The sequence below is a fragment of the Phyllostomus hastatus genome, unplaced genomic scaffold (assembly GCF_019186645.2).
Source record: "Phyllostomus hastatus isolate PE091 unplaced genomic scaffold, TTU_PhHast_1.1 phas_contig_40, whole genome shotgun sequence".
Classification (NCBI taxonomy): domain Eukaryota; kingdom Metazoa; phylum Chordata; class Mammalia; order Chiroptera; family Phyllostomidae; genus Phyllostomus; species Phyllostomus hastatus.
Window position 1 is genome coordinate 57,963,831 of NW_025333872.1, and position 15,856 is coordinate 57,979,686.

General features: G+C 37.8%; 1 protein-coding gene across 1 annotated transcript; it reads right to left on the bottom strand.

Moving 5' to 3' along the window:
* Positions 1-1,708: 1,708 nt before the first annotated feature.
* Positions 1,709-15,618, bottom strand: CD164 (CD164 molecule). Its single transcript, XM_045842966.1, has 6 exons — positions 15,311-15,618; positions 12,349-12,438; positions 10,897-10,968; positions 9,233-9,268; positions 5,702-5,746; positions 1,709-4,224 (listed from the first exon to the last, which is right to left on the bottom strand). The coding sequence occupies exons 1-6, from the start codon at positions 15,480-15,482 to the stop codon at positions 4,058-4,060; spliced, it is 582 nt and encodes a 193-aa protein (XP_045698922.1). The 5' UTR covers positions 15,483-15,618; the 3' UTR covers positions 1,709-4,057.
* Between the last annotated feature and the right edge of the window lie 238 nt (positions 15,619-15,856).

Below are 15,856 nucleotides of genomic sequence, written 5' to 3' on the forward strand. Positions count from 1 at the left end.
TGAACTTTTTCTTCTGGCCAAAATTAAATGAGACTGGGTTAAGTTTGCAATAACTAAAACACTGGACAGAATAAATGAGACAGTTTCAATACACTGGTCTCAGTCCTGAAGACAGGAAAGAACTGACCCCATTTACTGCCTTGGATTTCTCAGACACAATGTAGGGAGGGGAGAGCCTACCTGGGCAGAGCCTACTGGACTTCCTGAGTTCAGAATATGGAAGTGAACTCAAGGGAGATGAAGGCAGCTGGAGTTCCCAGGAGCAGAGGACTGGGGAAGAGTGACAGAAAGAGAAATCCCAGGGATCTGCAGAAGGTCCCCCTCCCCCAGTAATGTATCAGTCAGCACATGCACCTGAGGAAAACTACCCAACTCTGGGGAAAGGTTTACAGGAAACAGCACCTGCAGCCCACACAAAGCTAGGAACAGAGCCTGCTCCAATTAGCCCAGACTGGAAAGCTTCATAATCCAGGGAGGCACTGGATACTCAGAAAGGTCTTGCCTCAGAACCAGACAATAATTAAGCCATAGAACAAATGCTGTGCTGCTCTTACCCAAGTTTAAAAGCAAGATCTGAAAGGATCAAACTGCTTTCAAGTAACTTTCAAGTCACAGAACAGTACCCAACAAGTTAAAATTTCTCTGGCATGCAATAAAAAATTACAAAGCATGCAAATAAATAAAATATGACCCAAAATAAGAAAAAAATTAGAAAATATACCAATAAGCAAAAAAAAAAAATCAACAGAGAGTAACCCAGATGTTAGAACTAGCCCATAGGCTGTTAAAAATTTACACTAGATACTCAAAAACCAAAGAAAAGGCTGGCTATGTAAGACAAAATAAAACCATAAAAATAACTGGGATTAACTTCTAGAAATAAAGATATCTAAGATAAAAAACACATTGGACATTAACAAAAGATTAGACATAGCGTTAGTGAACTCAAAGACAGTAATAATCTAACATGAAACAGAAAGATTTTTTAAAAAACATCAACAGTGCATGGGTGAGCTGTGAATCAACTTCTAGTAGCCTCTGTAGAGCCTGTAACAGAGAGAAGGAAGAGGACAGAAAAAAAAAATTGAAGATATAAAGCCTGAAAATTTCCCAAATTTGATGAAAACCATAGATTCAAGTAACTCAATGAACCCCAAACACAAGAAACAAAGAATACAGCAGCATAACACATCATAATCAAGACATTATATTCTCTTCTTAGTCCAAACTCTGGGATTTAATATAGAATATAATCTTGGCCAAAATATGGACCAAAAGTACCAGATTTTATATACTATCCATGTGGTTTGCTACTAGATATTTACACAAAGTACTTTAAGCAGAAGCCTAATTTTACTTTACATGCAATCTGAACAAAAAGGCGGTTACAAACAAGATTTCAGATTTGTAACAAATGGCAGTCTCGTAAATTTGTTACTTGGTAGAGCTTAAGTGGATGATTTCCATTAATTTGTGGAAAATGAATTTGCATACCACCCCCGTAAGCATATAAAGTCATCCCTCCAATTATCATTTCTAAGGCTCTGTTCTCCACTAATGATTACATACTTCGGTTACTCCCTGCTGGTCTTGGGGAGCAATAAAATTGAGTAGACAACTCATCCTCAGTGATAAGGTAAATTCACTAGCATTAAATGTCATAATCAAAAAGCAAAAGACACACTTCAATTAATAAAAAAACAACAGATTAATTCAATAAACACGCAGATTTATTTTAAATCAGTTTTGTACATGATACAGATTGATTTTGCAGTTTTTAATAAACTAAAATAGAAATTTCTTAACACAGCAGTGTCTGCCTGTACAACAAATATCTTAAGGTAAAATAAGCTATTTTGATAGAATTACATCTGCATGAAATAATCAGATGAAAAATCTGAAAGGTTTAATACCTTCTGGATTAAAAAAACCCAAAAATTATTAATGGCTCCAGATACTAAACTGCTAAAGGAAGAAGGGGAAAAGGCTGTGAGTTCTGTTTAAGAGCTCTTCTTGTAAAACCTAATTTCATATTACATGATTTGGTTGTTAGAGAAGTACTCAGAATTACGGAAGATGAGAGGCTTCATCAGCTACATTTTCACAAACACTGCTATGTGCTGACATCAACGTGTGACAAGGTCTTCATAGCTAGGTAAATGACAATTATACCGTCGTAGCCAATTTCTGCCACCTTGGGAGGAATGGAAATTCTGCACACTTTTAAATGTACCTTGCATCTTAGAGCACTCACTAAGCACTAACAGCCATGGCACCGTAATAAAACTTTTTGTGAGGTACCTAGAATATTACTACTAATGAAACACAAAAATCTGAGGTAAACCTACCTTTTCCCAAAAACTTTTGAAGCCAGAGAGTTTAAACAATTAAGGCACTTGAAAACATTAGGTGTATGTACAAATGTGCAAGTAAAACAAACTTTAGCTATACCAGCAAGTAACTAAGAAACAAGTAAATCTTCATTTTAAGACCCTTTAATATAATTACCTAAATGCAAGGAATTTTGGCTTATGAAATGGATCTAAGCAATCTGTCATTCCTACCATAAAATATTGAAAACCAAGGGCTAAACTCAGCCACTATAGGCTAAAGAAACTAAAACAAAAAAATGTAATGACCTAAAAAAGCAAAAGCTCATTTTAAACTAATTTAAGCCTCTGAACTAATCCAATGTGTCAAAGGCAGGGAAGGAAAAGTATCCCCCTAAAACCAAAAAACGTAGTGCTCCTAAGAAAAATAAATAAAAGTATACATGCATGCTTACTATACTATGAGAACTGAAACTAAGAAGGATGGGAAAAAAGGAAAAAGAAAGAAAAAGAGAAGGCATAATCTGTTTATCCAAGGCAACCATTAAAAACCTAGTTATCCGATCAACCAAAAATCCTTAGATTTTCTGAAATTACACTGGTCACACTTGCTGTCTCAAAACTTAAAATGACTGTCTCATTTAAACAGTAAATGATTCTAAAACAACTGATTATTTCTTGCCTCATGAAAGTTTTTCAAGATAGCTTGGTAAAAATCCTCGAGATACAACAGTGTTAGGATACTTTTTGAAATACAAAGGAAAATATAATTAAATCTATTTTAATCTCTATTTTTAACAGCTATAAGAAATATGTTGGGAAGTTCAATATATGAAGACTTTCAACTTTGTGTAACATCCTTTAGTTTAAGTTACTCAGTTATGAAGTAAAGTAGGTAAGTTTTCAGTTAAGTACTAACAGCATGGTATCTAAAAGCAGGTTTACTACTGCTCACATAAACCTTTCACCTTCCTTAATGATAAACAACAAATCACAAACATTTTACGTTACAGTCTACCTTTCAATCTGTCTTTTAAGGCACTGTTCTTTATTTTCTCAGTGATATAAGGTGCTTTACGAGTATTAACAATAACCTGCTACACTTTAATGGTTTGTATCCTTTCATTTCTTTAAATCTGGAATGTAATTCCCTGGGTGGCCTTTTGTTTCTAATGCAGAAAAACGACTGTTTTCTCAAGCACAAACTTTTACTCTAAGAATACAGTTTACTTTATGGGTTGTATGCTTACACATTTATTCCATTTTTAAAATGGTTGCCAAAACTCCACCTGATTGATGCTCACTTAGCACCTTCTCAGTTCTGGTCACTACATCCTGAGTCAGGATGGCAATAATGCAGCTTTCAGGCTTCAAAATGACTAAATCTAACTGCGCAACGGGTCACGAGGTCGTCTGTGCAGGACAGTGTCTCCTGTCGCACACAGAGTTACATTTGGCATATCAAGAAGAGAACATAATCCCACAGCAGCAGCCGTTAAAAATGTAAGAAGACAGCCACAAGGATTCATGCAGAGTATTTTAAATATCCTGTTGAACAAAATGATTTAACTGCTTTTTCTTCAAGTACAATGCTCCAAAATATCTTATATGCATCCTTTGAAAATTTAAAGATCCTGGAATAGCGTCTTCCATGTGGGACATCTTGAAAGATAGTATTTTGGTTTCATTGAGTTACGTGACAGTCCTTGTGAATCTAGCGGGTCTGTTTACAGAGTGTGGTAGTTTCGTTCTTTCGATTTGCAGAATTTATAGAGAAAGAAAATTACAGCCTGCACACCCAAGACAAGAACAATTCCTCCAATGAAACTGGCTGCATCAAAGGTAGACTTTCGCATAGGCTGTGAAGTCGGAGTTAAAGTGGTATTAGGCGAACCTGTTAAATAAGATAGAAGAAACAACAGTTAAGTCTTATTAGCTTCTATCATGATTTCAAGACCCACCTGAGTTTCTATTTTGCCTTGTGTTAAATTCTGTAACGTATTTCCTCTTCTGTCAAGTCTTTACAACTAAAATTTACTATCTGCTTGAGGAAGACAAATTATCAAGACCATGCTTCACACTGACGGGTGGTATCAAGTGGTCAGTGTAGCTATACAACTTTAATATGAAAATGACAAAAAAAAAAAAAAGACTCTCCTGCTATATAAATTATGCCCTGGGAACATGTGAAGCACTTTTAAAATTTGCAATTTCTTCAGACTATACGTAATTGCTAAATAATAGTAAATATTAATTTGTGTTGAAAATTCATACTTTTGAGTTTTACTAAATATATAATGTAAATTTTAAAATTTGGCTGCAATTTTTCAAATAAAAAATCTTAAATATCTGCAATTTATCATTCCATAAGCAAAAGAGCTTGTTATTAAAATGATCTTAAATCTTACTCTGCAGACTTTACATATGAGATAGTCATTATCAAGTCATGGCTGGGGAAGGAGGCACAAAAATTTGAATTCTTAGGGACTAAATGATTCAAGCGAAGCACCAACTCACTTTTTAATAAAAAGCAATTTCTTATTTAAATTAACTTTAACATTTTTCTTAAATAGAATACCAAATAAACACTGGTTCTAGTGGCTTTATATAATTAGACCAGCTTTAAAACTAATTACAAATGTTCTGTATTTCTTCTTGTGAAGACAGAATGGATTCACTAAAAGTGAAATAAAGGTAGCATAGGAATGAAGGCAAAAACTCAAATAATTATAAAAGATTAATCAGAAACAATGTTATTTTAAATATGGATAGAAAGGAAGATTCCTAATCTGTGTATCTGTGTCTAAATATAACTTAGATTTAACATGTCAAATCATTAATTAAAAAGTTAATTTTCACATGTACTTTCAAGAGTTATTACAAAGGAATTTGAGAAATAGTAAGAAATACGGCCAAGCTGCACACTAATAGTGATCTTGGCTGCAAGATCACTATTAACAGGTTTAACAAGTTCAGGGTTTTAAGTATTTCTCAGTAACAAGGATGGCTTTATTATCTTCAGTCAAACCACTATGGTCTAATACAGCACACAACCAATTCCTAACAGTAATCAGCATTTAATTTCTAAGTTACAAGAAATTAGACTTCGCATACAAGCTGCACTAAACGGGTTTTGGAAAAACAGGCCATTCTAATGTGTCACTCCACATGTGATTACATGTAAAAAACCTAGGTAAAGACTCTCAGAAAAACTGTCGTTACTGCTTTAGCAGCCTATGTCAGTTTTCTAAAGACGTACAAGAGATCGTAACCATTCACGAGTAAACTGCAAAACGACGGCAGAAACAGTAAAAGGCAACAGCAGTGCACACACATCCTGCCTTGCTGTCAGTTTAGAAAGTCTCCATTACCTGGCACAGTAGTTGTAGAAGAGGAAGGCACAGTTGTGGTTTTAGCTGGAATAGAAACACAAGGTATTAATAACTTAAATCTCTGAAGTTCTGTTATCTAGTATCTACCTTTTTAAAGTAACACTGTCAACTTCCACATGCTTTCAATTTTTTAAAAAATAAAAGTCGAATGGTTTCACAGTTAATGGTTCACTAATTTACCTACATATACAAAATACTGGCTTTTAAATATATTTTAAAACATTAAGCAATCATAAATTGTATCTCTGCGCAAAATCTACGTGTACATCCAGATAAAGTTTGCAAAAAAGACACACAAAAGGGTAAGAATTAGTGTTTATGCGAGGAAACTATAGGTTCTTTACAAATAATATTGCTTCTAAGACAAAAATTACTGACTTAAAAAGTCAAGGTAAGAAATACAACTCAGTATTTCTTACGTGTCTATCAGAATCTGCTTTTTTTCTTTATTTCAGGGGTTGCAAATTTTTCTTGAAATGGCAGAAAGTAAACATTTTAGGCTTTGTGCACTGTGTAGTGCAAAAGCAGTCAAAGACAATGTGCAAATGAATGGGCATGGTTGTGTTTGATAAAACTTTATTTATAACAGGTGCCCTGAGGCCACAATTCCCCTAATTTAGAAGAGCCCAGTGGAAGCTCTAGTCTACCACTCAAATAGTTATCTAACAATGCCTCTAAAGAAATATACACTTAAGAAATAGACTGAATGTAGTTGTTTGTAGGAACTAAAACACTGTAGAGACTTTTGTTAGTATTGATACTATTGTTGGATAGCAGTAAATATGTTAACACTGACAGATAATTTCCATACACTTTGTATCCCTTTTTCTCTCACCAGTGTTCACATTTTACCTACTCTGCTCTCATTCCTTCATACTATTATCATCCTACAGGGTGATCTCATCTCGGATAGGACTGATTCCTATACAGTATTCCCAGATTAGAGGGTGTGATTATTTTAAGACTTACAGCCCCTTCAAAGTCTTTTTGTTTTTGCTTATACATTCTGTGTAACTTCAAAAAATACTTTACAAATTAAACATGCATCAAATTATTTTTCTATCTTAAGACACTATTACTGATTTTGTCTGAACATTTACACTTTTACTTTTGACCGAAGTATTACATAATAACATTTTTTCATAAATAAGTCCCTTTAACATTTCATATGGTGGACTTGATGAATTCCTTGAGCTTTTACCTTGTCTGGGAAGTGCTTTATCTGCCCCTCAAATTTAAATGATAGCTTTGCTGTATAGAGTCATCTAGGATGGAGGTCCTTTTTATCACTTTGGATACTTCTTGCCAGTCCCTTCTACCCACTAAGCTTCTTTTGAGAAGTCAGAGGACAACCTTATGGGAACTCCTTTGTAGTTAACTCTCCCTTTCTCTTGCTGCTTTTAAAATTCTCCCTTTATCTTTAACTAATTTTATTTAGATTTTTTTTTTAGACAGAGAGGAAGGGAAGGAAAAAGGGAGAGAAACATCAATGTGTGGCTTCCTCTTGTGTGCCGGCAACCCAGGACCTAGCCTGCAACCCAGGCATGTGCCCTGACTGGGTATCAAACTGGAGACACTTTGGTTTGCAGGCTAGCACTCAGTCTACTGAGCCACACCAGCCAGGACTATTAACCTTTGGCATTTTAATTATGATGTGTTTCGGTGTCAACTTCTTTTGGGTCCAACTTGTCTGGGTGACTTTGTGGTTTCTGGACTTGTATGTCTATTTCCTTTGCCAAATTTGGGAAGTTTCCTGTCATTTTTTCGAATAAATTTTCAATGTCTTGGTCTTCCTCTTCCAGCATTGCTATGATTCAGATGTTGGTACATTTGGAGATATCCCAGAGTCTTCCCAAAAATTCATTTTCATTTGAATTGTTTCTTCATTTTGTTCTGGCTGAATGTTTATGCTCCAAATCACTGATTTGAATCCTGGCTTCCCCTTCCCTTTGCTGTTGGTTTCCTGTAAATTTTTATCTACTTTCCAAAGTAGAGTCTTCATTTCTTCCCTTATGCTTCTGCTATATTCAATGTTCTGAGCATTCTGACTACCAGTGTTTTGAACTCTGCATTTGATAAGTTGGCTATCTCCACATCACTTAGTTCTTTCTCTGGGGTTGTTTGTTCCTTCATTTGGGCCATATTTCTTTGTCTCCTGATTTTTGGCAGCCTCCTTGTGCCTGTATACTCGGTAGAGCTGCTTAGGTTCCACTTTAGCAGGCCTGTTAGGTCGTATGGGGCAGAGCCCTGGGTATTTGCCAGGGCAGGACAACCATGGCTCCATGTGTCACGGAAGGGTCCAAGAGGGGACAATGCTACTGCTGGCTAACTTCCGGGGGCTTGCCTGGCCCTGGCTGCATTTCCAGTCACTCACTTCCCATATGAAACTGGTGCCCCTCAGTAGCTGTCCTGGTTGTGCTTCCCAGGTGGGTGGGTTTAAACGTGTGTACGGGCAGTTTCTTCTACCACCCCAATCCCCACTGGGTTAACAGCCATAGGTTATGCAGCTTTATTTTTCCCCAGTGCTGGAATCCTGGGGCTGGCTTACTCACAAGGTGTCCCCGTGAGTTTTATCCACCAAACATGAATGTGGGGTTGCCCGCTCTGCCTGCTGCCGCTGCCTCTCTGCCCCTCCTACCCGTCTGGATGAATATAACTTCTTTAAATCCTTGGTTGTCGGACTTCCATAGACTTCTGGGTGATTTTCTGGCAATTCTTTTTCCTTTTTAAGTTAGTTGTGTTCCTTCCTATGGTTGTACAATAAAGTGAGGCATGTCTACCTATGCCTTCATCTTGGCCACATCTCAAACCGGTGAAGATTTTTAATAGGAGATGTCATCTAATGCTGTTGAGTGTGGTGAAAAACTTTCAAGTTGACAAAAATAAGAAGCATATCTTTCTGGAAAGCAATCAGTACTGAGAGTCTTAAGACAATCATTTAGGAGTGCTGTTTGAATCAACCCTATCAGAGATGACAGCAAATATTTCCCTATAAGGCATTCCAATCAAACCATTTAACCAAAAGCACAATGTGCAAAGTACACACGACGCTTGTAGTAAAAGGGAAACAATTAAAACATGCAAGTACATATTATCCGATTTCATAAGTTTATTTATTTAGATATACATACAGAAAAGACTAAAAGAACTCAAATCACTTTTAAAACATTTTGGTGTACCTCTGGATGATGTGAATTATAGAATTTTAATTTCCTTTATGCTTTTGCATTTATGAAGATTTTCACAAAGTCCACAAAAAGCAGTTTGTGGACTCAATGTGCAAAGCTACAGGGAATCTGCTCAGCTCCATGAATGTGAAACACCAAAGCTGCATGTCACTGTCACAACAGCACACACTAATATAATCAGTGTGGTGGGCCACACCTAAATATGTCTACTAATTTTAAAAATTATACTAACGACTTTTAGGTATTTACTAAAATATTATCCATCAGAAGAGCTTAAAAATCCTGAAAGAAGGAAGACAAGAAAAACAGTCAATTACGTTACCTGTAGAATTGGTTGGCGATGGAGCAACAGTGGGCGCTATTTAAAAAACAAACAAATACATACATCAAAGGTGTCTAAATACCACAATCTGTTAATACGACTTCCTAACCTGAAGCCATCTGAGTGCCACTTTACAATTTTTACATTTTAGTACTATCTATCTGTGAAGGAGACAGTTTCTCTCACCCAGTAGTACACCCTTCTTCCTTAGAAATAAGAGCACCAATTTTTAATCATGCCTCTCTTCCCCCAGCAGACATTTCTCCACCGCCCCTGCAGCTAGATAGTCATGTGTAACTTCCAGAAAACAAACAGAGTAGGTATGGGCCTCCCTTTAAAAAAAAGTTTTATTGTTTTTTGAGAGAGGGAGAAAGGAAGGGGGAAGAGATAAAGAAACAGTGATTTGTTGCTCCACTTATTTATGCATTCACTGGTTGAAACTTGTATGTGCTCTGATAGGGGGTTCAACCTGCAACCTTGGTATATTGGAACGATGCTCTAATCAACTGAGCTACCCAGCCAGGAATGATATGGGCCTCTCTTTCCTTTCATCTTCCTGCTGGCAGGAAAACCAATTACATGGCTGAAACATGAGAACTCACCTTGGAGAATAAGGTCAAAGCCCATTTTTGAGGAATGACAGTAAAAACCTAGGAGCAGCCTGGGTCCCTAATAGTTGTAAAGCTGCTACTATAGCCCATTAGCTATACTTGAGCCCAGACTTCCTTTACAGGATAGCAAAGTGAATTTATTTTGTAAACCATTCTAATTTGACACATCATCAAATAAGCAGAATTATTTGTTCAGTTTTTCTTTACTGCCCCTTAAAATGTTTCACTTAATCTTTTTTATAAGCAATATTATGAAATCAAAAGTCTGACACAGTTACTGGTTTCTCTAACAAACATTAAAATAACTATTAAAAATGTTCATCTACCACCTAAACAATGTTACTGCACTCTACATAGAACATAATTGATCTCATGCTAATGAAATTCTAAGTTACAAAGTTCAAGTTGTGAAGAGGGAAGATGGGAAAACTACCACCAAACAAAATTAGTTGATGGTAGTCTCTTAAGGTTATTGATACTCTGCAGAAAAACCTTTTGCTCAATTTAATTATTAGCTACGCACCAAATTAGGAGTTTGACTTTCCTATTAATTTATAGTCTTGTTTGAAAAATCCATTTCAGCTAGGAATTTTGACTATTTCCTGAGCAAAGAGTAAAGGTTAAAGAGTGATTAAGTTCCTTAAAGTATAGAAAATAGATGAATAAAAAGATTTACTTAACCACAGCACATACTATCTGGACACTATGACATAATTAACACCATAACCAAGAAACTGTCAGAATAAGACTGTCCAGGCCTGTAGAATGCAAATAGAGAGTCTAAACAGCAATGAGTTTCTGGAAGAATGAAAAACTATAATGAGAGGAAGAATCTATATTTACAGAATTCCCAGTATAGCCAAATCACTAAACCAAGCTTCGAAACACTGTTGTTCTTTTAGCAACCAATGTAAATGCTATTCATGTTGAAACCTGTAACAAGATTAGAACTACAGAAATGCTTCAAACCAAGCACTGAAATAAGGTTTCCTGAAACAATGATCTTCTGCACCTCTCTGTGCCCACTTCCCCAGCAGCCAGTGTAACACTTACCGTGACAGAAGTCTGTACCGTTCACCACCTGGCAATCAGTGGCTGTTGAATTATGTGAACAGTAGCTTTTACCTGTTACGGAAGAAAAAAACAAACAAGATAAACAGCATCAATCACTCAATACTATCTTTGACTTTATTACTGAGCTCCAGGACAGCTTCCAAAAACTCAGGCATAATGCTATAGAAGTCTATTCACACACCAACAAAATACTGTCATTCTTTCCCCCATTATTTTAGCAATATTATATAGCATCTTTCCAAATATTATCCTTTTAAAATCCACATGAAAATACGGAACAAAAAACCCAGAAACACTTAGATCTTAGACTTGCAGTGTGACTGCTGTCCAAGGGAGGGCTGCTCGAATGCACGTGAGCACTGAGTCAGCAGGGAGAAGTGGTCAGGATCGAAAAAAGCTTAGTAAAAGGGGAGGTGCCGCCAAGGCAGCAGCAAGTCCTCTGTTCCTCATCTCTGCATCTTCTACACTTTCTAAAATCAGTTGCTAATGAAAGACTTATAGCAGGAGTTAGGGAGTGCTTTCCCCTACAAATCCCACAAAAGGGTAATTTAAGCTCCAAAACCTGCCAACTCTGCCATACACACATATGGGGGAGGGCTGCGCTTTTAAATTCCATTTTACGAACTTAAAAAAAAAAAGCGACTCTTATATAAGAGTAAACCACCCCAAAAATTAAACTAATACCTTAATTTTAAAGAGGTTTTTAAACTTTGTTACATATTGATATAATATTCAGAACTCTTAAATTTTGCAATAAAGAGTAAAGAAGCTTAACATGTAGCTTTGGCTCTTTTTTTGTATGTTAAAAAAACTGCTATACTGATAAGAGAAAAAATGCAAGCACCTTACACTTAGAAAACAATTTATGCTGTACTCCCATGGTTCTAACAAAAACCTAATTGGCATTTCCAAGTACCTCCATCTAACTCTTTATTTCTCAAATTAAAGTAACTTTAAAACTTAACAAAAGCAGAGCGAAGAATCAACTGACTCCCCACCTCATCCTTCCCCCTTAAGTTTCATAAGGTCTCTCTAAGTTCATTTAGTTGGACACATGGAGAATTAAATGCCTCCAACATTTTTCTGGGGAAGTTTCCAGAGGAAAATTTCACAACTTCCTTTCACAGCTATTTTCACTGTATCCTACAAAGATCTATCATCTCTCTTCCTTTAAAACTATTAAGCTTTAATTGTCAAGTCTAAAGAATTAAAGGGGGCTAAGGGAATGGGTGACAAGAAGAGATTTTAGGGGGAAGTGTTAGGTAACTGGTACTGTATAGGAAAAGTACTTGACTTGTAAAAAAAAAGTGCACACTGACATAAATGTTCCACATAATTTTCAAATGTTTGATATCCTGTAGTATTTGTTAAAGTGTTGTAACAAAAACAGTTTTGTATTCTCAAAATTAAAACAACCTCAAAGTTTCTCACCTTTACATTCCATCCAAAAGCAGGTAGTATTAGCAATAGGATTGCTAGCATTAACACAGGAAATGCAGCTGTTGCGGTTTTCACAGGTTTCTGAGGTAGGGAGGAATGTATGAAATCAATTAATTGGCAACTGATACTGGGTTTCTATTACTTATTTTTTAACACAGTAAGCATTACATACGAGACTTACTAGTTCAGAGAATGGTAATACTTTATAGCCTATCAGTAGATTAAAAGGTAACAAACATGTATTATACATACACAGTGGAATGTTACTCAGTTTTTAAAAAAGGGAAATCCTGTCATACACTGCAATATGGACAGTCCTTAAAGACATTATGCTACGTGAAATGAGCAAGTCACAGAAGGGCAAACACTGCATAATTCCATTTGTATGTATCTACAATTGTCAACTCAGCCCTGATCACCCTGGCTCAATTGGCTGAATGTCATCCAGCAAAAGTAAAACGTCCCTGGCTGGATTCTTGGTCAGGGCACCTGCCTGGTTTTGGGCCTGGTTCCTGGCTGGGGCATGTGGAACAGGCAACAGTTCGATGTTTCTCTCTCTTTCTCCCTCTCTACCCCCATCTCTAAAAATAAATAAATAAAATCTTAAAATAAAAGAGTCAAACTCAGAAGCAGAAAAGTAGAATGGTGGTTGCAAGGCACAGGGGCAGAACAGAGAACAGTCGACTATCAAGTGTCATGCAAGATGAAAAGTTTTAGAGATCTGTGTATCACTGTACTTACAGTTAATACTTACAATACCCTTAAAAATTTGTTAAGAGGGTAGATCTCATGTGTTTTTTTTAACCACACAAAAAACTTTATAAACTGGTTAGGAAATTCCAATTGTTTTAAATGACTTGAGGCCTGAGTCGACTCAAGGGGAAGGGGGAAAACACAAGTTAGTGGAACACTGAGTACTCTGTGGTACCTATCTACAACAAACCTTTACATGGCAACTCTCACCGAGACTCAGGATTTCGTAATGCACTTTAAAGCATCCTTAAAAAATAAAAATATTGGAGAACAAAAAGGACTGTTACAAGGCCAACAATATAAACAGAGATCTCACTACCCCAAAACATCAGATGAGACACAATTTTTAATAGTAATAAAGATGTATTACAGGTTGAGCCCAAGATCTGATGATGCCCATTCTGAAAAACCCCAGAGACTCATTAATAAATGATCGTCACTTTCCAAAGTCCTCTATGACTGAAGAATAAGAGACAACACATTTGGAGAGGGCTACAGCCATGCACACATAATTTAACAAATTAGTAAGACCTTTTTTGATAATTTAAGCCAAATGTCCCAGAAACAAGACTTCAAAGAAAGCTAATTACAATTCGATGTCTGGACAAATAGATTATAGAACTGGGCTTACGTTTCTATACTTCATCATTAGTATTTATCCGAGACTGGGGACACACGTGGGGGCAGGGGTCACAAAGCAGAAATAAGTCTTTCAGAGATTTGTACATAGATGAAAAACGCCAGTTGTTTAAACTCTTGTGTTTGATGATGAATGTTTGGGTAGCATAGTAACACAATGAACTGAATTTACCTTTCAGACTGCAGCCTATCGAACTACCACTTACAGAAAACACAAATCATCTCCTTTGTACGCATTAAATTACACAAAGGCAATTAATTTCATATTTCCAAGCTTCTCTTAAAAAAAAAAAAAAAAACCCACAACCAAACTACAATTCTGAGAGGAAACTGCCACGTAATTAGGAGGTGCAACATATGCCACTTTATCATCTTAAAAACGGGGCGGGTCAGAACTTCCAGTATTAAACTGCAATTTCCTTTCATTTAAAAAACTTAAAATGTTACCATTATATCGCTCTGAATCTAATACTTTTAAGTTCATTAATATGTTATTAAACTTTTATAAAATACAAAAACTAGGGAAGATATTGTAGAAGAGTATGATCAACCTTAAGAAAAACACTAAGATAAAAGCTAACGATTATTCATTTCATGAAAACGCCAGTTACTTACCCATTATTACCTAGACTAACCACCCACACTAGACTGCAAGTTTTATACATCCAGTTTCTTTACCTTACTATCTCAAATTTATCTTCCATTCTCTTTTGAATTGTCACGGCATTGCCAAGGTTCAGAGTAAGCCTCAATCAGTAGACGGCAAAGACCAACATAAGGGGTGCTCCCGATCGAGGTCTAGAAAATGGAATAGACCTGGTTCCACTCCCAGCTTCACAATCTACTATACATACGGTCCCAGCAGTTACTTCTGCTCCACTCCTCGGTTTCACCACCTATCTTCTAGTTTAGCCTAAGAGACATACGCAAAACACTGGATACACGACTGGGTACTTTTCGTCGTTTGCACATAGCGCGGGTTGCAAAGTTTTAATTAACGCTCAAACTTGAGGTAAATCTCATACCTATCCGCAAAATTAACGTAATTAAATCTCAGTCGACTTATTTCTCAGACCCAAGTCTCGAGACCCAAGAGAAAATTAATGTCTTCAGTTCCCCCTTCCCCCTTCTGCCAACTTCTGGATAAGCCTCCCTTTGGACTGAAGACCTGGGTGGACAAACGACTAACCTTAGGGAGATGGAGCTCGGTCTCATCATCAATTTAGGAGTCGCGTCAGCTTGCCCCATGATCAACCCCAGTGCCGCCACCGTGGAAGGAAGCCACGTCCCTTCTGCAAGCTGGAGATTTTATAGTCTCCACTTTTATAGAGCACCTCGGACTGGAACACTGGTGTTATAAACTATAAAGGCCCCCAAGGGCTCCGCCGCGCCTTCTCACCCCGGCGCTTCGCCACCCCGGCCACCCCGCGCCCGGCCCCGACTGGACTTGGACGGGCCGCCATGTTGCTGGAGCGCGGACCGCGGACCGCGGGGCTACAAGGGCAGCTTGCCCGGGCGGGGGAACGAGAGAAAGCAGGAAGCCGGCTGGGCCGGCACCCACCTGGTGCTGGGGTGGTGGCCGGAACGAGGGTCGTCAACAGCGTCGAGAGTGTGTGGTTGGTGGGCGCTAAAGTCGTGTTCGGGTCTAGAGTGGTGTTCTGAGGCGCGGTCAGCACACAGAGCGCGGCCCCGCAGGCGACGGCCCAAAGCAGCAGGCGGGAGAGCCCCGACATCGCGACCTCACCGTCGGTCTTCTGCCCAAAACTGCAACGCACAACGCTCGGTGGGCACCACAGTCTCTCGCAGTTGCTCCTCCCACACTCTGCTCCCCCTGCAGGAACGCGCTGCGGTCACGTGAGGGACCCAGGCCACGGCGTGCGGGGGCGTAGCGGGCGGAAGCAAGGTGTAGCCGATACCAACTGGAATATTATGGAAGGGGGAACAAAGGCATCTAGAATAAACTGTTGTCCCCAAAAGAGACTGTAACATTCCAAAACACTGGAAGTCTTATACATGTAAATCTATTTATTTACCTTATGGTTACCATACAGGACGTAACTGGACTTTTCTTTTTCCTGCAGTAAGGAAGGCTCCCACCCTGGCTTGG